Source organism: Colias philodice, chromosome 9 (assembly GCF_061535455.1).
Source record: "Colias philodice isolate Cphi_HAF_F1 chromosome 9, ilColPhil1 Martin Lab GWU primary, whole genome shotgun sequence".
Lineage (NCBI taxonomy): Eukaryota > Metazoa > Arthropoda > Insecta > Lepidoptera > Pieridae > Colias > Colias philodice.
The window spans coordinates 5,657,179-5,681,318 of NC_143094.1; the positions used below are offsets into that span (position 1 = coordinate 5,657,179).

General features: G+C 32.6%; 2 protein-coding genes across 2 annotated transcripts; both read left to right on the top strand.

The window, feature by feature from the left end:
• Positions 1–350: 350 nt before the first annotated feature.
• Positions 351–7,827, top strand: fu (STKc_STK36 domain-containing protein fused). The gene is made up of 11 exons (XM_089699091.1): positions 351–680; positions 816–1,075; positions 1,354–1,522; positions 1,804–1,959; positions 2,162–2,349; positions 2,533–3,350; positions 3,527–3,633; positions 4,362–4,502; positions 4,710–4,804; positions 5,104–5,237; positions 5,765–7,827. Exons 1-11 carry the CDS (start codon positions 570–572, stop codon positions 6,115–6,117), a joined length of 2,532 nt encoding a protein of 843 aa, XP_089555217.1. The 5' UTR covers positions 351–569; the 3' UTR covers positions 6,118–7,827.
• Positions 7,828–18,308: 10,481 nt separating this feature from the next.
• On the top strand, positions 18,309–22,988 carry LOC149485802 (cytochrome P450 18a1-like). Its single transcript, XM_089699092.1, has 7 exons — positions 18,309–18,649; positions 19,236–19,463; positions 19,742–19,857; positions 20,085–20,309; positions 20,522–20,741; positions 20,912–21,176; positions 21,477–22,988. The coding sequence occupies exons 1-7, from the start codon at positions 18,499–18,501 to the stop codon at positions 21,832–21,834; spliced, it is 1,563 nt and encodes a 520-aa protein (XP_089555218.1). The 5' UTR covers positions 18,309–18,498; the 3' UTR covers positions 21,835–22,988.
• The last annotated feature ends 1,152 nt before the right edge of the window (positions 22,989–24,140 follow it).

Below are 24,140 nucleotides of genomic sequence, written 5' to 3' on the forward strand. Positions count from 1 at the left end.
TACAAACTGTTTTAAATTTCAAACTTTTTTTTACTCAAATCATTTTTTTTTGTTCTTCTTGTATGGCAAGAAGGTTAGTCAATTTGACAAATTCAAATATTTTGTAAATCTCCTCAGCAATATCTAAGTACTAAATATGAAAAAATTTGAACATCTTAAGAATATTATTTTCCACGGTATTGCTATAAGTTTGTGTATAGTCATTGAAATAAAAATTAATTCCTCCTCAAAAATCGGTTTCCAGAGAGAAAATCGTAATTAGAAATTGGACATCCCTAACGTCAATACTGACAGACAATGTCAATGTTAATTGTCAAATTCACTGACATTTGTGTTGAGTGTTTACAATTTTAATGTTTTTATTTTGTTGTAAAGTTTTCAAATTTCAAGTTACGATAAACGATAAAGCTTAACTTATTTATGTGATTTACATCGCCTTACCTTGAACGTTGTACTGTTGTTATCAATGTATAAATAAGTTAAAATTAAACAATATTCTTACTTCGGCACTATTTCAGTAAAAACTTGGTGTAGAATTATTAATTTGGTAATTGTATGTATAAATACAAATGGAAAACTACATCGTTATTTCATTCGTTGGCGAAGGTTCTTTTGGAAGAGTATTTAAAGCAAAGCACAAAGAAACTGATGTTGTATTAGCTTTAAAAGTTATAAGAAAGGTTCGTATATGATCATATTTAGTTGAGTTAAAACTTTTTAATAATAAGAATATTGCATTGCTTTATTAATTAAATTATTATAATGCTATTGAGCATTGTACTTAACAATAATATGTATATTCATATCGCTTTCAGAAAGGGAGATCGTCTAAAGATCTAAAAAACTTGAGACAAGAATGTGACATCCAACGGCAGCTGAACCACCCAAATATAATTCGGATGATTGATAGTTTTGATACAGAATCAGAACTAGTTGTTGTCACAGAATATGCTGAGAAGGAATTACATAGTATTCTTGCAAAAGAAGGCTGTTTGAATGAAGAGCAAGTGAAGAAGATAACATGGGATTTAGTTTCAGCTTTGTACTATTTACATTCTCATAGAGTTCTTCACAGGTAATTCGAATAACCTATTATCTTATTTTAGGAAATAAAGAACTTAATTTAATTTGAGTTAACTAAAGTAAATTTGACATAAATTCTAAGTTTTTCAAAGAAATTATACCTAGTTTCCCATGTACCTACACTAATAAGATAAAGAAATTCAGAATTTTCTTTTTACAAATTTTACTTAATGTATCATCAATTCAAAGTCAAAAAATAATACTTACTATGACAATACTACAACAAATTAGCTTTAGTCCAAATTGTATAAATTGTATATTACTTTACAGAGATCTCAAGCCTCAAAATGTGCTATTAGATAGCACAGGACGGGCAAAGTTGTGTGACTTTGGGTTAGCTCGAATAATGACCAATGCTACCCATATACTGACATCCATCAAGGGAACTCCACTGTATATGGCTCCCGAGTTGATCGATGAGAAGCCATATGACCATCAGGTATTTAGATTTATTAGAAATTTAATTATATGTTAATTATTGAAAATAAAGCAATTGCTACTTAAATGGCAAATGTATACAATATATTTCCTTACATGATTAATAGAAATTGTATTGCAAACACATTCATATTTTATAATAAAATAAAAATTGATACTTACACAAAATTTTTGAAAATGTATTTATTATTGTTTTATGTATTTATATTGGATTGCTTGCAGAAAGTAAACTAACAGCACCCTTTACAGTGTTATTTATAATGTTTTTTTAATGTATTCCAGGCTGATCTCTGGTCTCTGGGGTGTATAGTATATGAGTTGATGGCGGGGCAACCTCCATTTTGTACAATGTCCATATGGCAGTTAGTCAGAATGATTAGACATAAACCTGTACAGTGGCCCAGTTTTATAAGTGCAGAGGCTCGGTCGTTCCTTCAGGTAAAATTTTTCGTTTAACTACACTAATATCATGAAAATAAAACATTAAAGATGAAATTAGTTGTCTTCTTATTGTAATGAGTCTTAAAAGAAATTGTACTCAAGACGCTTTTGGTTGAAAATGGATATTAGTAGTGCTATGTAAGACCTAACATAAAATTAAGATATTAAATGTACTACAATTTTTGAAACATATTTTCAGGGTTTATTGCACAAGGATCCAGTTAAAAGAATGAGCTGGCCAGAAATATTAGAACACCCATTTGTTTGCGGCCATATTCTTATTCTACCTGAAGATGTCCAGAGCGATTCACCTTTCACAAAACCACTTTCTTATAGCCAACAAGAAGCTAAGTTCTTACAGACTGAGAAAATGAGCAAAAATTCCAAGTATGTGTATTGTTAATAATTCCAATTGTAATATTGCAAGTTTTTTTGTAAATTATGTTTAATAATTTATTATTAGAATGTGATTATTTTTCGTATTGAAACTTTGCTATATGCTCATCTTTTTTAATAATTAAGTAATATCCTAGCTGTAAAGGTACTTACCAATATCTTTTTATTTACAAGGGCCAAAATGGAAGCAAATACTAAACCTCAGGGTCGCGAACATGATTTGAGAAACGTTCATGGTGTTATGCAAGCAATGGAGTGTGTTCCTATGTCCGATGACGACAGTGTTCGAGCAACTAGTGCTTTCAGTGTTAGGGATAGTCTTAAAACTGACGATGAAGACCAGTCGCAACCAATAACGGCTGCAAACGCGAAATTACTTAGACACGAATTCAATGTAATGAATAACTCAAACCTAGTTGTATGTAACCTCGAAAAAAACATGGCCCAATTAATGGCAGCTAATAAACAAGAGTTGAAAATGCAAAAGATTGACGAAGAAAAACATGACAAGGAAATTGTTAAAGAAACAGAAGAAATGATACTGCAAGTGGATAAACATGATGTTGAAGACGTCAAACAAAAAAAAGCTGGTAGTACAGCCTCTCAAAGTTTGGAGAATCCTAAAAGTGCGGTCAAATGTAATGACGAAGTTAGTGCTGGACTTAGTAAAAGTGTTCCTCCGTCATATAAACAGAAGCTATTACAATTCTCTAAAGATAAACTAAGATTTGGTAGTGGTGGTAACAGATTGACAAGAAGTATCAAAAGATCATTTCACTTCAGTAGGAGTATTGATAAAAATAAAACTGAGGCGCAAAGACGTACAAGTGAACCGGCCATTGAAACAATAAGTAAAGAAGAGACAGACAATATTAAATATGGGAAGGAAGATAAAGATGAAGATACGGAAAAGATTGAAGTTATCGAAGAAACTGTTGATGAGAAGGAAATTGCTAATAATGATATTTGTTTGGTAGAGGAGAAAGAAGAAGGTATTTCATTTATTTAAGTATTTGCTTAAAAATATTAGATTTTGGTGCTTCTAAAATAAAGTAAAAACGTAATTTTACATTGTTACTTTAATTATTATTAGTACTGAATATATTCGTAGTCCTTACAATGGCTTTTATACCTATAATATGTTTTAATACAATATATTTTATTTCAGTAAAAGAACCGTCATCTATAGAATTGGAGGAATGGGAAGCATTCTTGAATTCCAATATAACAGAAGTCATGGAGGGTGATGTTGAATCTCTGACGCAATTAAACATGGTAAGCCCAAATCATATTAAAGCTAAAGTTACGATTAATTTCAGCTTAAAATTAATCCAGAGTAAATTCGTTTAAAATAGAATCGTTACATCATCACCTAAAACATTTACAGAAGCAATAATTGTTTTATTTCTTCACTTTGTTAAGATAACATTATGTTTCAACGAGTTTACGAAATAATATTGACCAAATAGGCTTGTCACTAATTGCATAATGTACTCAGCCAAATTATATTTGACAATGGCCAAAGTTTGGTTAAAGATTAGGTTGTGTATTCAGGCGTTAAATTTGAAATATAGTAAAAAATGTTCTTGACACACTTGTGTTATTTTCATGCACATTCAAAATGAGAATTTTGCAGTTTCGTGCAGTAATTTTGATGATTTTTCCTGAATATTTATTTTTTAGTTTATTGTTTTAATACTTTATAGAATCACTAGGTACATAGAATTAAGTCGCTTTCCGAAGGTTTTAGTTTTCGTAAATATCATAATCCATTAGGTTTTAGACAAAGCAGGCGAAGCCGCAGCGGAAAAGCTAGTAGAATTATTACAAAGATAATTATTTCGTGGCCATTCTGATTATACGCCCCATGTAATAAATATGTTATTCCCATTATAAATAAAATACTCATACTGTTTCGTATCATAAGTGAGTATGGCGGTAGGTGAGGTGGGTAGCTGATGTAGATACCTAAAAGTAAAATTAAAGTATTATTTTGGTATCAGGTGAGTATGGTGGTAGGTGTGGTGGGTAGTGCCGCTCGTGGGGCCAAGGGTGCGCGTGTGTGCGGCGCGGTCGCAGCGCTGTTAGCTCTGCCTTCGCTGTCGCACTCACTGCCCAGACATACGCTCCTTAATATACAGGATGTGAGTGTTTTTGACTTAATATTTTTTTATAAAATGATAAATGTTCAATTGTTGTAGAAATACGAAGGAACTAGACTTGTAGTTTAGTTTTTTAGCCCAAAGTATGTGATGCTAACTCGAAGTAAAAAGATGAACAATTGTCAATGTTTTTCAATTTGTTTAAAATGCAAACGATTTACATTAAAAATATTACATAATTGTTACCAGGTTTACCTAGAAGCAAAAGTCGTATACAACTTTATAGCGGCTATAAATACTCTCATGAAGGATACAAAGGACACAGATGACGGTGCTGAGGAAAGGTATACTATATTCTAAATTTATATTATACAGATTACAACCTAATAGTCCGTTTGTTTGTAACAATTTAAGTAATAAAAATTATTGTTGACGCGACAACGTCTTATAATTCGATAGAGCCGGTTGCACGCACGAAAAAACATGACTCATGCGGCGTTACCTCGCTCTGAGGCGTTCCAAGTAAGGCTTGAAGTGCAAGCGAGAGCGCGGAAAGAGCGACAAAGAAGCACAATCGGACGTTGTCACGTTCAACTATCGTCAGTAAACCGACTTTACAGACAACCAATTTTTTTTTTATAAGATTGCGTGGTGTAAGTCGCATGTTAGAAGTATGCGCGTGGCTTTGCGCCCGCTCGTGCCGAGCCGTGCGACAGCTCGCTACGTCGCTGGCGACGCATCACGCGCATACTGTGTTCACCAGACTGCTGAATATGTGTGAGTAGCATTATAGTCTTTTAATTTATCCTAATACTATTATAAAGGCGAAAGTTTGTATGTATGGATGTTTGTTACTCTTTCACGCAAATACTACTGAAACGATTACCACGAAATTAGGCACACATATAGAGAGTAACTTGGATTAATACATAGGATAGGTTTTATCCCGGCAATCCCACGGGAACGGGTTTTTCTTTGAAAACGCGGGCGAAGCCGCGGGCGTAAAGCTAGTGTATAATAAATTACTTTTTTTTTTATAGAAAGACTATATTTTCGCTCACGCCTTCGCTCGCGAATTAAAAAAAATAATTGTAAAACTTGCTATCCAGTCACGACACGCGAGCTTTCGTGTGTATTTCACTTTATCGTGTTAAAGCAATATTTCCATCCTTTATTTCTAATCTTCCATTCTCGCTAGAAAGCTGTCGATTTTTTGAACACCCTTAATAGCGGAGGCTTTTCTTTTTATTCTTATTTGACTCTTAATCTTCTTTGCAAGAGTATAAATTTACCTATTGTTGCAGATACAAAAACGCCTCGAATAGTGTTAAACATCGTTGGTCTTCTAATCACAATACTCCAGGATCTGCCCGAGCACGCTGACGTCATAGAGCGCATTCTGTTCGACGACAAAACGTTTCGGTTCCTGAAACTTCTAGAACAACCGAGCGACGCTCTCAGAATGAGAGTGTGTATTCTAATAAGTTTGCTTTGCACGTACTCTTGTACTGCTTTCTCGGCGGCCATGGAAAATGTATGGAGTAAGAAGGACAGTGATATGTTGGAAGCGTTGCATACGCATTGTAATGTCACCTTGAATAGGGCAGCTAGGTTGGCCAGTAAGGAGCTTGGTAGCATGCCGTTTTATGTCAATTAAATGTCATATAATTTGATATAAGTATTAATAATAGTCTTCCACTCTACGTTTTTAGGATGATTATGATCAAATGATTTTTTTCATAGTTTTCACTTTTCGTAATAAAATGCATATTTTTGGATTTGCCGATATGTATTTAGGAATAGGGGTGAGAGTCGTTTGAGTGAGAATGTCGAATTTCGAACAACGACCAATCCTAGTAAGCTAGTAATAAATAGTGATTTTTCTCATAAAGCTCGTTTAGAAATTGATATGTTTTATAACGTAATCTTGATACTTGACAATGTGCCTAGTGCGTGTTACAAAAAGAATACAATACTTAAGCCATATAAAATAGTAATGATCTGTGATATCGGAATGTGACATGTTAAATTTTAAAATCACACAAAAATATGAAATAGAATAGATACACACTTACTTCTAAGATCACAGATTCCAGTAGCAATTAGAGAATTGATGATCAAAATCAATGATTTAGATCGTAATGCATATAGTTATTGTAAATTAGTGTCTTCCGCCTTTTAGTATAAGCAATTTTTCAAAACACTATATATTTGTGTTTATGATTAGGATTAGTTTTCACAACTCGAAAGGTTTTATGTTTTATTTTTTACATCAGTTTTTAGATCTTGCCGATTCTCTGTTGATTATTGTGTTTGATTATAGTGTTAGTTATTCATTTAAATAATCTCTCGTCTCTATGTGTGTGAGGCATTCTCGCATATTATGTATTTACATGTATGTGGTTAATGCGTATAAATGTGACACGCCTGTAGATTTAGTTTTGGAAATTATCCATTGGATAAATTGCTATTCCTGATGAGCAGGCAATTTACGAATAATTTCTGTATGAATGAAATTGTGTTTCATGTATTCGCGTTCTGCAAATGATGTATTCTCGAAAGTTCTTTATAAGAAGAAAAACGTTTCACTGACTTTAAGCGATAATTTAGCAATAACCATAACAATAAGATTGATGATAGAATATAATGCTCCTATACTTTTTATAGTTTCATACTTATATTATGTACCTTCTTATAAAATTGAACTTGCTATGCATATGGTGTATAGCTATTCAGTTTAATCATCCATTCAGAAACGTTGCCTTTTAAGATCTCAAGTATCTTAAATGGCACCTTTCAATCATCGCCTTAAATGTATTTCAAATATCCGCTTGACGTCGAACAAATGAGTTTTGTTTAATATTCTCTGCGTCTAGTTAAACGTGGTTTAACTATGCGCTAATTTAACAAAATGAAACACCATTTATAATATAACTAGCTTTCCGCCCGCGGTTTCGCCCGCGTTTTCAAAGAAAAACCCGCATAGTTTCCGTTCCCGTGGGATTTCCGGGATAAAACTTACCCAATGTGTTAATCCAAGTTACCCTCTATATGTGTGCTTCATTGTAATCGGTGCAGTAGTATTTGCGTGAAAGAATAACAAACACACACATCCTCACAAATTTTCGCATTTATAATATTAGTAGGATAGGATAGGGTATTTTAATTGTTTATAGAAGAACAACGAATCGATAGCTTATATATTGTTAACAGAGTTGTTAAAGATCAGTGAGTTTAAGATCAGAGTTGTCAAAGCGATATTAAAATTTTCACAGCTATTTCAATTTATCAAGTGTTGCGAATTGTAATTGAATTCGATCAAGAAGCAATAATTGAATTTAATTTTATACTTTTATAAGCTTATTTAGTGCCATATTGTTATGAAATAAAAAAAAAATTATACAAAATGTTTTGTGTTTTTATTTCATCTTTTATTTCTGATTTTTAATCGATGTAAGTATCTGAAATAAAATCTGCAGGAAAAAAATAACATATCCACCTAAATACTTATAGGTTTATATATCAGTATATTTATTACTCATTCCTTATATTCTGGTTATTATCTGCAAACAACTGCATTGTCTTAGTACGACGTAATTGATCTGTGGCCCGCCGCAAGTGCCAATATAATTTTCTTTGACACGAGCGTGTGATTTTCCTCAATGGGTCCTAAACACGCTCGGCATAATATTTATATAAGTCAATACATTTGTTTACCCATGATGAGATTTCATATTGCTACCTACTTGAATTTACAAGATGCGTAACTACATATACTATACTATCTTAACACATACTATACTATATATACTATATTATCTTAACCCTCTATATCATGATGTAGACTGTAAGCAACATACCGTCCGATCTATCACTACATCCATACAATTCGTTTTCTGACAATACATCGCACTGTATACTGTAGTCTACTAACAGAAGTAACGAACAAGTTTAAAAACTAATCACTAGATGGCGTTACTTGTCACCAATTGAAGTTTTTTTACAAAGTCGTTAGTGGTTTGAACAAGTGCGCGCGTGCTCCGAATTGAAAATTATTTAAATATAGTTATTTCGAGTTTTAAGGCTTTATTTTCAATAACATGAACAGGTAAGTGTTTGAATATTTAATATTTGACGTTATCAATAACATTTATTTTCATTATATTGATCTTTTTTTTGAATTTGTGTTTGTTGCCCGTAAGCTACATTGACGGATAGGGGTATTATTTTGTGTGTGTATAGATTATATCGTGATCACTCGATATCATGTTTCAGGGCAGCTCGTAAGCGTCCTCATCGAGTCCTTTTAGAAGAGGATATTACCTCGATGCTGCAGGATGATGATGACAGTGAGGACGGTTTGGATTTCGACGATGACAGCCTCGCCGACCCAGATTTTTCCCCTGAATTAGAAACTTTTGAAGACAATACTTCCACCTTAGATATCGACGTTGATTCTATAATAGAAACCTTAGAAAGTAACCACGAAAGCTCAGTTCCATCACCTCCAAGCGCTGAAACTGCATCACACGGTCCTCTTCCTTCATCAGCTCAAAGCAATCAATCAAATAAAACTGCAACGAAACCTACTAAATTGAATTTACGCTGGAAGAAGAAGAGCCTACAGGTAAATTCTGAGCAGCTTAGATTCAAGGGTAACATGAACTTAGGCACTGAACTTTTAGAACTAGAAACCCCTATCCAGTTTTTCTTTTACGTCTTTCCACAAGAGCTTATCAAGATGATATCAGAAGAGACCAATCTTTACCAAGTTCAGAATGATCCTAATAGCACTTTTCGTGTGACAGAAATGGATATTAGGCAGCTAGACGCCGTTCGCTGGAAAACGAGATACAAGCCAAAAAACATAAAGGACCTGCACAGCATGCACCTCCTATGGCAGTACGGCAAGACCAGATTGGGCACTGGCCCCAATGGTCTGACAAAAAAATTAGGTGCAAGTTTCCGCGTTTCCGCGCCGGATTTACTCACAATACATGCGAAAAATGCGGGGTTGCTCTATGCTATACCAAAACCAAGAACTGCTTCAGGAACTTCCATCTCTCATAACTTCCTTTTATATGTATAGTTTTTAAGATCACAACTCAGTGTTGCCCCTAGGCAACGCTCCCTATTTTTCAATTTTTTTCGGAAAATAATTACAATAAATAAAAACTATGAAACACGTGTATTTTTATTTTGGTTTAATTACCCAATAACAACTAAAAAAATAAAAAACATGTAATTGAGTTATAGAGGGTTAACGTACAAAATTGATAAAAAATGTAAAAACAAAAGTGTACACTACACAGTTTTTTTTCAATAACGATTTACCTAAATGTGTCGTTGACAATTAATATAAAATTAACATTTTTTGGATATGCAGCCGGTTTTATACATGCTCGCCTTGCGAGTTGTGCGTACTAGGTACTATTATATATTCTGTGGTTGTGCCTACACCTGAAAGTTGAACGAGGGTGAGATATCTCGGGGTAGTTCAATGTTGGAAATAAAGATGATATACCATCTTTTACAATTATTAAACTATTTGCATTCAACTGAAGATACCTACTATTAATTCAGAGAAAATGGTGCTCTTCTCTAACGTGTTCTTAAAACACACATACACTACATTTATAGGCTGACCACTGAATTATTCTGTCGCGGTGCTTTACAGTAGATCTAAAATTTTATATACAGGTACCTCCCTCTTTGGCTCATATATCATTTCTTCAAATGTGGGCGGTGTACTTCGTGGTTGGTTCGTACCTCGGTTACATAAGGAAGGTGAGCGGCCGGCCTCGCGCCGGTCGCCGCGTGCATTCACCGCCTATTAGAATATGCATATTCAAATTCTCATATGCGTTTCGTATCGCCACGCCTTAATAAGGCACGGTTGCAATGTAGGTGAAATGGCAAATCCGCATACTAATCTGAAATGTATTGTAACAAATGCGAACCTAATAGATATATATTTTTACAAAAATTGTATCCATAAGGTTCGAATAGATTTACAATTGATTGACTTGCAACTTGCAAACTACTGCACACTGGATTACGATTATTATTCTATTTGTATTATCTATAATTATCATTCCTTGGAACATAATTAACTAGCTTCTTAAGATTACTGTCATCACCAGCGATATTTTCTTATCGGCACGAAGTGTTATTGATTATAAAATATTTAGGTTAATGTAGGAAAATTTGTATTGATGACGCACTTAAGTACAGAAGTACTTGTCTATAAATTATTAAAATTCTAAAGGTAACTAAACCATTGAGTGTCGATAATGAAGTGATATTTATGCAGATAAAGTGCATTCAAATCGCGGTATGGTGTTGTTGAACCCTGTTCTATGATCTAATACTTTAGCTAGTTAATGCTGAAGTCATACTGAAGTCATTGCACGTAAGGAATGTTAAGTAGGGTCAATGAGGGTAATTGTGAAAGGGGTGATTGAAAGCAACTCCCAATAAAGTTTTCCCAGTTCACAATTATCGTAGGTTTTGAAAATAGTTTCCTGGATTAGTAGGTACCTACGCATAATACGCACGCAAGTATCGATAAAGACAGGAATTGATTGTTAGAAAACCTAATGGTTAGGGAGCCAGGTGCAAATTTGGTTAACTATTTCCTCTCAAGAGATAATTCGTCAGACGCATGAGAGTATAGTATTATAAAGCCTCGTGACCGTCAGCTGGCGCTCGGTTGGGGGGGTGAGCGGTTGTAGCCTCCCACGCACATAGGAAAAAAAATACATTCATTCATTCATTTCCTCTCAGCTAAAAATTTGTCAAATTGTAGCTAACCCAATATCTCAACGAAAAAAAATAGTCAGCTGGTTACAACATGGTGTATTATACGTCAGCTGGTGTTTCGAACATGAAAGTTAAATTTAAAGAAAAATTTATTTTCCGTTATTTCCTCTCAAACAAAAATTTACCTGATGATAGCTTATATGTAACTGTGGATAAATATATATGTCAGCTGGCTGTATCTTGGTGGAAACACCGTCAGCTGATACGGGAGGCTACAACCGCTCTTCCCCCCAACCGAGCTCCAGCTGACGTTCACGAGGCTTCATAATACTATACTTTGATGCATTTTACTAATTACCGCTTGAGAGGAACTTGGTCATAAAATCTGCTGCTGGCTCCCGGACCATAAGCAATATTTTATTATTTATTATTACGTGTATTTCATACAGATAATATTAAATAGGTGATATTTTATTTCACAGCAAACTCCACAAATTGAAATTGTACTTACAACTTTTTTTTTTCAAGTTTGCTCATGGAAAATAATTATACCTATTATCGTTCTTATAATAGATACTTACGTACCTAATAAATTGAACACAAATTTAAATGTGTACACTGTACAGATTATAGATCTATTGTACAATATCTATCTAACTACCTAAAAGTAGGTAGGTACTAAACGGAAGTAAAAACTAGGCATATGTACCGGAAGTAAATAAACATCAATATATAGGTGAAACACATGCCAAGAAGAATACCTACCTACACCTGCCCTGCCCACTCCATGTGATATCACGCTCAGGTTTTGTTAAATTATTTGTGAATATAATTATAATTATGAGAAGAACTGATCTCATTCATTTAAATTAATTTTAAATAGCTGAGTAAATACATATTTATACAAGGTACTTCACCGTAAGTATTAACTATTAACACAAGCACTCAAATATGTAATTATATTTATTTATCTACAATTATTAACTCTTAATAAGCCCACTTAAAGTGCAAACAAGTATATAAATATTGGAATGTAATTTAAAGTCGCAGTAAGTACATATAGGATTTACATAAAGTGACTTTTCCTTGAAAAGGTAAATGACCCCGAGTAATCTGAAAATGCATGAACATTATCGAAACGATACGCGTTATAATCGCTGCGCGCTGAAATAACATGTCCTTGTAAGATTCCGTTTATCATCAGGCTCGGATCGTAATCCTTCCACTACGTTTTTTTGTCGATAACAATTTTTATATCGCAATTGGAATATACGCTGTATGTGTATATACGACTGTAGTCAGTTCATTGACCCACCGCATTCACTGTACCATTGGGTCATGAGTATTTTGACAACGCAGCGCGGAAATTATCTAATCGGCACGCGGCCGCGAGGACGCGGGGTCGACGACACCAGGACCGTTTACTGGTCTCTGGTCTTACACCACCTTAACGAAAGTGAAATTCGAAATGTATATGGCAACCGATAACCGTAGCGACGTATACCTATAAGTTTGTTGAATTTGTTGGTGGGTGTGGTCGGTAGGTTGCGTGCTAGTGGACTGGTAAATTTCCCGATTCAAAATTTATCTTTGCGATAAGTTTACTTTGCAATATTAATGAATGCAACTCTCTTTCGAAAGGGTAGCAAAATTTATTTGTAGTCAATTTCTAAAATAGTAAATTGATATTAAATTTCCAAGTAAAACTTTGACAACTATAAGCATCATATTCATTCCTTCTTTACATATCTCAGTATTTAAATGTACAACTGTCGTCCATTTTTATATTCCGATAAGGAAGAGATAATGGAGGTAAATAACGCATTTACGTGCCTGTCCTACCACAATAAGTTTTTAAAAATATTTTAATGTAGCGAATACTGACGTGTCATTCAACCGATTTGTTTGCGGGTCAACGACCGCTCAATATTCTACACAGATTGCATATCATATTGGCATCAAATAGTTCGTAACCCAAATAACGTGATTAGATTTGTGTAACAAATTTTTAAATTAAAGTGACCGCTTTTCTTCCTGCTACTTGTTCGTTCCGTTGGTATACTAACTACCTACTGTAGTTTATTAGATCTATTCTATGTTGCCTACCTACTTTGTTCAAAATTTAAAATGCGATATCGAAATTTATTTCTCTTAGGCCGTTAAAGATGAAGTAAAATGTATGTACCTACTTACCTTCAATGTGCTGTTCAAAAGGTACCTTTTTGCCATTTGGAATATGCATCGAATTTAAAATAGAGAAAATAAAAAAGAAAACAACTTCTATATATGTGGTAGAATAATATAATAAACACCTTTACGTGATATTTTCCATTACAATTGTTGTACTTATGTAACTGCTTGTTCTTATCAGCTGTAGGAAACAAAACAACTAATGTATAACAACTCCCTTGATAAACATTTATTTTTATCTATAAAAATATGTTATATGTATGTATAACAAAACAAGCGTGACGTTTGTGCTCATTTCCAAGATTATTATCATCTCATTTTATTTGGTCTTTTTATTTCAATAAGTACCAATAGGAAATCAATATTATTTACCAAAAGGTTAAGTTAACATACGAAGCTGAAATATAGAATAATATTTTAACATCGTAAATTTATTATTTCCAAGTAAATACTCCTAGCATTTTAGTCTTTAATTTGCATCGATAGTTACATTCATGAACATTTTTAACCACTAAAACCTGATGTACGGATCTGGCTGAGGTATGTAGATAGACTACTTATGTCTAATTTTATATTTTTAAAGCAAGTTGGCTTAGCTGAAGATATTTATTTACTTATCTATGACCGATAGGTACATGGAAAAGTTGAAAAAATTACTCCTACTTAAACTGGGTCAAAGAATCATCGTTGATCGTAGAGGTATTATATTGACATGGATAAATATATTTCAACAAATACCTATATAGATATTTTTTTTATCCAATAGATATTCATAACCCTTGGACCTTGATACATCATTATTAGATGCACTCAGAAATTAAAAGGTTATGAAATAATATCAAGTGTTAAAGATAATAAATAATAATATTATGTTAATGAACTTGACGTCAGGTATTTATAATTTTAAATAAATAGTTCTATTTATCACAGGTGCGAGGACATTGAACTCTTTCATTACTACATATTTACTACTTCCAGTGAACCTTGTAAAACGTGTATATGGGATTATGCGTCATATGTCAAGGCCATGGGGCTCACAGTGGAACAAAGTTATAAAATAATAAGTCACGTGCTTATTTTGCTGATCAAAACATTATCAAATTACTATTTCCAGTAAATACGTTACAATAAGTCCAAGAGCCAGCGCTAGTTGGCGAGTGGTATTTGAACGAAATATGTATAATTATAATATTATATTATCTGTGCTAATATATTTTAGTGTTTATATTCTCTTACCTAGAAATAAGAAAAAATAATTTATGAGACTTATGAATAGGTTGAAAGTACCTATACTAAGATAAATAAATCAATAAGTATCTACAGAATGTTGTTTTCTTATTTCCTTAATATGTATTAAAAATCCGCGGAAATTCGATGTCGTGTAAGTTCATTTCTTATTTATTATTATAATAATAAAAAGTAAAACAACTAAAACCCAACTACGACAAAAAAAGACGCTGAAAAAGTATAAAACAAGATTTTCAGAATTCCACTATGTAGAGATAAATTTTCATGTTTGGAAAGGCGTAGTCACACGTTACATATATCTACCGTAGCACTTTGACAACGTGTGACTACGCCTTTCCAAACATGAAAATTTATCTCTACATAGTGGAATTCTGAAAATCTTGTTTTATACTTTTTCAGCGTCTTTTTTTGTCGTAGTTGGGTTTTAGTTGTTTTACTTTTTATTATTTGTACTATTTTGGTGTTAAAGTGTATTTATGGCGCATAATATTGACAAAAGTTAAATTGATGAACTAATAAAGAAGCTAGGAACGAAAAGATGTGAATTATATGCAATCAGCCCATGAATACAGGTAAAGTCACAAGGAAATGCTAGTAATATATATATATTCAAAATGTGCAAGTAAAAAGCTTTCAAATGATACCAAACACGGCATATTTATCTTAACTTTATTTTTTTACTCTGTATGTTTTGTCCGCTAGAGGGCGCCACATTAGATTTTGTGAAACCCCATATAGCCTATAACCAGCGGACAATTAAGACGCTTCTAATGATATGTCATTTGTCGAATTCTGATAAGTAGTTTAGAAGTTACGAGGGAACAGATGAACATACATACATACATACATACATACATACATACATACATACATACATACATACATACATAGCCTGTCAAAATCATAACCCTCCTTTTGCTTTGCCGTAGTCGGGTAAAAATGTGAATGTGTGTTCTTTGGGCTTTCCAATTGCAATGAACACAAGATGTGATTTTTGTGCGTTTTTACCGAGGTGAACTATTTATTTCCGTGGGAATTTCCTTTTATTTCGCAATTCGCGTAGATCCGCAGGCGAAAAGCTATTTGATATTAAAGCTTGTATAAATATGAATTTTAAAACGATAAATAGTAGATACGTTTGAACAGATAGTTGTTATCGATTTATAATGTACGTACTTCAATTATTGTTATAATATTATTCTGTCACATTTTGATTAAATATACTTAGGTACAATTTAGCAAGTTTTATGTTAAACTGAATGTTTTACTTCTTTTGTAGTTACAATTTTTAACTTTATAATAATTATGACCACTTTTTCACTAATTAGCTTCAAAATGAAACAATTACCCTGATAAAAATCTCGGCTGCAATTAAGTGAAAAAACGATACATACATTCCTGAAATAGTGTGTGGAAATCAAAAACATACGTACTTAGAATTCAGTATAATGAATTATTATGAATAAATTATAGTCGTTGAATAAATTAATCTAGGTAAACACCATTGATGAATCCACATAATTTAAGTAGGAAAGAAAGCAGGTTTTAAGGTATTGTGCATGCAATGATTCGGAAGCTTGATAATAAATCCATCAGAATAAATAGTTCACCGTCTCTTACCCTACACGTCCTTGCGAGAGCAATAACCCCGGAATACATAAGTATCTTGGCGATAATAGTACGAGATATTATCCAATCACGATTGCTGCTTATGTAAGCCTCTGATACCTACTCGATAATGATTTGACCTTCGCGGTCAATGCCCTATTAAAATGGAGTTAATGACGTAGTTGTGCATCTATTGACATCAATAGATATGAACATTGTTGAAATGCAATGAACCCATAATAATTTTAATTTTATGAGACAACTTGGGTAGGTACACTGTTAATTAACATCACATCTATTTACAGGTGTGTGGTCAGAGCGGCGCGAATATTATGTAACTTAAATGTCAATGCCTTTACGTGCGTTTGAAATCTATTTTATAAACAATTTACGACATGTTTACGTTCATTCTAGTTTAACAAAATTCCCCGAAAGGCTATGCATAAATATTGAGTATGGTAGATAATAATTCCTCTTTTAATCATTCATTGAAATAATTGCATTTATCTGAAAAACTTACTAGCTTTATTAATAAACAAACCCGTAATAAAGTGTAAAAAATATTACTAATTCTTTTGAATTAATTTAAAAAATAACATTTGTGAAATAATTAAAACAAGCAAACGAATAAACAACCACACAAATTTATTGTCACAAAACATCATGTTTTATTGAGTGTGAAACAGTATATTTTTTTAAGAAAGGCTTTCAAGTAAGAGTTGTGCTCAAGTGTAAAACCCCATTGAATCCGTTCACTGAAAGTCAAACTTACTAGAAAGACAAACGTTACTCACTTGTTTAATGTTTTATTCATTTGATTGAACAATCATTTTTTAAATATGACTGAACTGTAATGTATCTAAAATAATATACTTATACATAACACACACAAATTATGATACACAATTAATTTGATATAGGATAAACAAATCGAACTAAATAACAACACAAATAATATACTCAATGGAATTTTCTTCCAATATACAGTATTGGCCTTAGTAGAGTTAGTTTATTCTGGTAAGATCTGATATTGGAAGCGCAGACAGCATAGTAATGTCGGTAGGGGTCTGAGATAGTGCCACCCGCTCATATAATATGTATCAATATTGAACTGTATAACCTATTTAATATAAATTTTGTAACAATTTATTGCTACTAAGTACGAATTACTTTAATTTAATTTGTATTACATTGCTGCTTTGAAAATGTCTTATTGTATCCAATAATGAGCTTTTCATGAACTTAACATTACAGACAATTTTTCAGAAATTGTGTCCATATTTTTTTTTTGCCAATTTTATTAATTAAAAATGCCTAGTTTTGTTTGATAACACAGAATAATAATTAGTAGCTAAAGCTATAAAAGGTACAAGGTACATACATATATTTAGTATGTTGTAATATTTTGCACAACGATTAATAAATTGTATAACTATTGTCTATTTAAAGATTGTTACATGGATTCTTCTCGTATCTTAAAATGCAGCGAGTTGTATTCGGAGAAGTGATCTCGGCGAAATACCTTGTATGTTTATTTTTAAGATATAAGTTGATGTAATGGAATGTTTATATTTGTCTAACGAAATATTTCATCTTAGAATAACATCAACAATCCATCTTGGTTTGCCAATTCCAATAATTTTATTTATAAATGTAAACAAAATCGATGTAAGATAAAACGAAAAGCTATAGTATTTTCAAAGTACCTAGTAAGTAGTAGGTGCTAATATCAATAAAAACAGATGTGAATGTCCGACATCAACGCCGCTGAGTGATGCTGTGGTAGGTACTTATTATTACGTACTGTACACAGTCCTATTTACTTAGAAAACAATGTAATTAATGAGAATATACTATTCGCCATTGGTTCAAGGAAGTTTATCAGCGATCAACATAATATGCAGAGATCGATAAGATGACACGCCTTCCGCGGTTTTATATAAATTCATTGTTAGGCACGTTTCATTGTCATCGTAGAACATAAATCGCATACAAACCTTCATACTCATCTATTACGCATAAACTACTTTAGTAGTACAGTAATTACTTATCGTGCAGATTTATGAATTAAAAGAGGGTATCTTGAATTAACTTATCATAAATATTTGAGCTAATTGCGGGTGTTCTGATTGTTTTTACATAATTGACTGCGGCCATTACGGTCGCTAAAATAATTTAATTAAATGTATCCATTTTAATCCCCCCTTAATTTGACGATTTTTAATTCAAAATGATTTTATTCATACTAGAATATACGTGGGCGTATATTTCTAGTATAAGTTTGCAAACTATAATACGTTGTACATTGGTGGTGCTCGTTACGGCTCTAATTTCCTGTCATGTAATACAGAAAATCAAGTATTTGAAAAAGCTCCCTCCTGGTAAGTTCATTTGTTTTTATTTTATATGAACATGTAAAAATATAAGTTCGACAATTGTGATTTTTCTACTACACAAGTGATGGATTATCTAAGATTATTTACCAGTCATATGTATTTAAACTACCTTTGAAACTACATCCCTTCTATAAATTTGATTTAAACATCCATATAGTGTGCATTTACATATTATAAGTATCTCTTCCATGAACTTAAAAAGACCTAGGACGGATAATTCTGTTCAGAAAAGTATAACACAGCGTCAGCTAGAACATATAAAAATCCATATTTACTATTTGCAATTCTTTTAATATTATTGTTTACAGTATTTTTACTTTACATGATTTATCATAAAAATCGTTATGCTAATGTTTTTCATGAATAATAAAATGTCTTTATTTAACCGCAGTTTATCAAAAATATCTTGTAGGTACTTACTTGAAAATATATTCATATGAAATATTCTATGTATTTACCTGTAAATTACGAAATATTACTTGTGAATAAACTAATACCGTACTTGAAAAATCCAATGCAAAACTTTTTCTAAAGATAAACGAATTAAACAAACACACTTAACAAATTTCAGGACCATGGGGTTTGCCCATATTGGGTTGCCTCCCCTGGATGAGCCAAGGTGCACCACATTCCTGGTATCTCTCTCTCGCGGCCCGCTATGGCGATTTATTCTCCTTGAAACTTGGCTCTAATCTGGTAGTTTGCATCGGTTCGCCAAAGATATTGCGGGATGTTTTTAATAGACTTGACTCAACTGGCCGTCCCCACACCCCGCTTAACAATTTGCTCGGAGGTTTTGGTACGTAAATATATTTAAAAAAAACACATATTTTGATGGTATATAGATGTTTCTGATCATAATTTCGAAATATAATAAGGTAGAATGTAAGACGTACTTGCTTCGATCCATTTTGGTAATTGCAATAATTTTACCCTTCACCTAAGAAAACAAATTGCTAATACAAAAAATATACTTATTCCTTTTGAAAGAAATGGAATTTCAAAGATTAGTCGACGATTTTCATTTTTAAAATAATGTTTAGCAAATTGGTTGATTGAGAATTTAAATAATTGCAGGAATTATTCTCAGCGAGGGTGAACTTTGGAAGCGTCAACGTCAATTTCTTCATGAAAAATTAAGAGCCCTCGGAGTCAAATTATGGACAAACCAGCGCTTCGAAAAGTTTATAATTGTATGTAATTTTTTACAAATATATTCAACCATAATTACCTGTAAATAATGTTAGATATTCAGGATATTTGAACGATAAACTACAAATGTATTAATTACTAAGGAATCTATAGTTACAGTTATTTGTGATAATGTACACTTAGTACATTTTATTACTTTTTAGCTCACGCCATTGCATAAATATTCAAGTAATGTACATGTATGATACGTTGCTTTTTTGAATTTCAGGCTGAAATAGAAGAATTTTTGTCTCAACTGGAAAACCGAAAAGGCCAAGCATTAGATCCCGTTCTTGTTTTCGGTAGGCACATGCACAATATCATTTGCCAATTGATGATGAGCTTTCGCTTTGAGGAAAATGACCCTAACTTTGAGTTGTTTAATGAGCGTATTTCGAGAGGAATGAAGCTGTATGGATCGGTGCATATAGGAGAGCATTTGTCTCATTATATGGTAAGTTTGGTAATTTATCTAAAACGAACTGAAATTTCAAAACTGAAAATTTTACGTGATCTCAAATCACTTTTTGTGTTTTCAATGCTTTACTTTATGGGCTACTTGTTTAACAAATAAATTCAGCAAAACATTCTATAAATAAAATAACTAAACTAATTTAACTTTTTAGTTACGCATTTACTCTAAGTTCCTAATTGTTTCAATTACAGAAATTGCCGGGAAAAATGGCTGTTTTGAAAGAAATTCAAGCAAACTTGAACGATATCTGCAATTTTCACGAGCATCACCTTAAGAAAAGAGAAGAGAAATACTTGAATAAAAGAATCGGACATTATGAACCCGAAGATCTTTTGGACTATTACGTTGTTCAAATCCAAAAAGAGAAGGACAATGATTTATTGCCGTCCATCTTCAAGGATAATTGCAAAGGTAAATCTTAAATACAGGGATAGACTTCACAAAGCTTATGGCCCATCGATAAAAATGCTTAAAAAAAGGATTATCTTCTCTTAAAGCATCATTTGGTTGATAATAAAAGGCTAATATTATTAATATAAGAGTCACGACGAAATTTTATTTGGATATTTATATTCCCCCAGTGCAGCAAGTGGTGCAAGTAATGAACGACCTTTTTTCCGCGGGAATGGAGACATCGAGAACTGCTATCGTGTGGATCCTCATTATCATGCTGAAGGAACCCGAAGTTGCGGCGAAAGTGCGGTCTGATCTAGCAGAGGTTGTGGGAGTAGGGAATCTGGTGACCTTGGAAGATCGTTTGGCGTTACCGTACGTGGAAGCTGTCATTTTTGAAACTCTTCGTAGAGTGTCTGTTGTACCCCTTGGAACATCTCACGTGAACCTCAGGTAAATTTTGTAATTAAAATTGTCTTGTGAAATTGATTAAAATTACAAGGAGCACGTTTAAAGTAAGCAGTGAGTAAGATAAGGTATAGGGCAAAAGCTTCTACAGAACAACTTCGTCATTCTAAAATTAATATAATGTTGATGTTAGTTTTAAGGTTTTACGACACGTTACGTTAATTTGCAAGCTTTAATCAAATTCATTAGGTTGTCATTGCTATTTCATACAAAAAGAGATTTTGGAAGGTACAAAAAAATTATTTCAAAATAATTTAAATTGACAAGTATTTTGTATTTTTATAGGAAATGGGAAATCAACGGTTACATGATTCCAGCTGGCACCATCATCGTACCTCTGATTAATAAAATGAACATGGACCCGGAGCTGTTTCCTGAACCGGAAAAATTTATACCGGAGCGATTCCTCAAGAATGGAAAGGTTTTTATTCCGGATTACTTTATGCCTTTTGGAGTTGGTCGTCGAGTTTGTCTTGGAGAGCAACTGGCTAGAATGGAACTGTTTTTGTTCTTCGCTAATTTGATGAACCATTATGAGATTGCGATGCCAGAAGGAGAAGCTATTCCTGATCTTGAGGGAACGTTCGGCACTACCCATGCCCCGCTGTCGTACAAGCTTGTGTTTAAGAAGTTGGTTACTTAAACCATGGTGGTGCTTAATGCATTAGTCTCAAGCAATTGTACTTAAATCTGCACTCAATATGGTATTTTCCATCTTGTATGTAGCATATTCCCTGTTGGTTTAGTTTTACCATCGGATTATGTAACCATACTAACGGAAATGTATTTTCGTGCACAGAATACATTTGCAGTTTTCAAATACTCAGTGAATGAGCTACATATAATAAGTTCCCAGTGACCAATAATTTTAATAAAGTATCTTCTGTGAGTGTCCCAGTGATATGTGTGTGATGACAAATGCATTAAGCAGCAATATGAAATCTTCCATTTTTTCTGTTTCATTTTATTATTAGAATTAGTTTTAAGTGCCAACGAGGCAACTTTTTTACCAATATGACATTTTTTTTTCTTATTTTGATGTATTAGATTAAGGATAGTTTTAAGTAACTTGACAATTTTTTTTAATTTTTATTTCAATTAATAAGTTAGTGCACTGTGCACAAAATTTCAATAAATTTTGATTGTGTCTTTTTATTTTCGATTAATTTAGAATAAGTATGGCCGTCTTCAAATATAAAGATGGTGAGTGCGTGCGTTGATGACTTGTCATGATTTTTTTTCAATAATGTGCAGTATTATCATATTTTATTTATATCCAAAAAAAATGCTCTATGGTACTTTATTTTACTCTACATTTTATATACTCGATTATTTACAAGAATTTTCTCCTAATATCGTAATGCCGTCCGCTGCATGCAAGGCGCACTCTTAGATAATATTAAGATTTTCTTTTATTTTTATTCCGGTCAATGTAAACTTTCATCGTTGCGTAAATTCCCATAGAGCTGGAAATTTTTATGTATGCTGGGAACACCTTCAATTTATTAAGGTGAAAATGTGGAAAGACCCACTCGAACTTGGGACAAAAAGAATATCACTATGGAATAATGTATGCGACCCCACCTTTTTTGGTCTACGTTGATCGGATCATTTCATGACTTATAATAATTTTGACTATTCTTGATTATTATATTTTAGTTTAAGCAATGTGACATTGAAATGAAATAATTAATGTTTTGATATTATTCCAATTATTCTACTTATTTCTACTTATTAATTGTAATCATTATTATATAATGCTTTAATTCCATTTTTCTGTAACGAAAAATTGTAATTCGTGACCTAATATGTAATTTTTAAATAAATTTTTTAATAAATACATTTTGTCGTTATTGTTAATCTTCCCCTTAAATTATTATTATTTTGTATGCCGTTAAAGAACTTCGGTCACATAAAGGGTGTATTGAACTGATACACCGGTTTTTATTTATTAATAAATAGTATAAAGGCATTGATGTTATATAAGCCCGAGAATGAATTAATGCTGTTGACCTTGAGATTTGGAATTCAAAGGGCAGAAGGGAGGCATTCAACGTTATTTAATCGATCTGACCTTTTATGACAAGTTCAAGGATTTAAGGGGCAGTTGAACTGATTAGAAGTTATAATTTAAATGAGAATATAATTCCAGTTTGTGTGTGTTGTGCGAGAGTTATTAGAATTTTCTTATATTGAACTTATTTTCAAGACCAAATCGCACATAATATTTGATGATGTGTTATTATTGTTAGGTAATTTATTTGAGATTGCCAGTATATTTTAATTAATAACGTGTAGTTTCTAGTGTCCCTTTTAATCCAGTAATATTTTAACTAACTATATCTATAATGTAAGTTAAACAATCATATAAATTTATGGTGAATTGTATCCATGCTTGGAATAACAGATTCTGTGTTTGGTATACATCCTTGCTGTTGCTAATGAGTCATACAAGGTTTTTAACATGCCGTAGTTAATAAAGCAAACCATTTACACATTCCCATATAATATACTAATATACTAGCTTTCCGCCCGCGGCTTCGCCCGCATTTTCAAAGAAAAGATACCCTCTAAATGTGTTCTAAATTTCAGTGTATTCGGTTTTGTAGTATTTGCGTGAAAAAGTAACAAATATAGATATACATACATACACATACATCCATCCTCACATACTTTCGCATTTATAATAGGACGGATATGATTATAGGACGTATAATAATATCAGCTATAAATTACTAAACAGCTGCCCTTTAAGTTGCCACGTGTAAATCAGTGTCGAACAGAGCGCCAAGGTCGTAAGGGATGAATTGTATCCCTGGCCCTGCGCCTGCGCATGACGTCACAATGACCTCCGCATTTTTCTTTTGATTATTTTATCCATTCAACCATAAACAAGGTTTTATTTTGAATCGTTACAATGTCATTGACAAGATTGTTATTCAAATTACA

Excerpts from the sequence above, each read along its gene's own strand:
- fu (XM_089699091.1), top strand. The coding sequence starts at position 570 with ATGGAAAACTACATCGTTATTTCATTCGTTGGCGAAGGTTCTTTTGGA. Across the intron at positions 4,805-5,103 it reads GATGACGGTGCTGAGGAAAG|ATTGCGTGGTGTAAGTCGCA; the intron begins GTATACTATATT and ends TTTTTTTATAAG. Across the intron at positions 5,238-5,764 it reads CACCAGACTGCTGAATATGT|ATACAAAAACGCCTCGAATA; the intron begins GTGAGTAGCATT and ends CTATTGTTGCAG.
- LOC149485802 (XM_089699092.1), top strand. The coding sequence starts at position 18,499 with ATGATTTTATTCATACTAGAATATACGTGGGCGTATATTTCTAGTATA. Across the intron at positions 18,650-19,235 it reads TTTGAAAAAGCTCCCTCCTG|GACCATGGGGTTTGCCCATA; the intron begins GTAAGTTCATTT and ends AACAAATTTCAG. Across the intron at positions 20,742-20,911 it reads CTTCAAGGATAATTGCAAAG|TGCAGCAAGTGGTGCAAGTA; the intron begins GTAAATCTTAAA and ends ATATTCCCCCAG.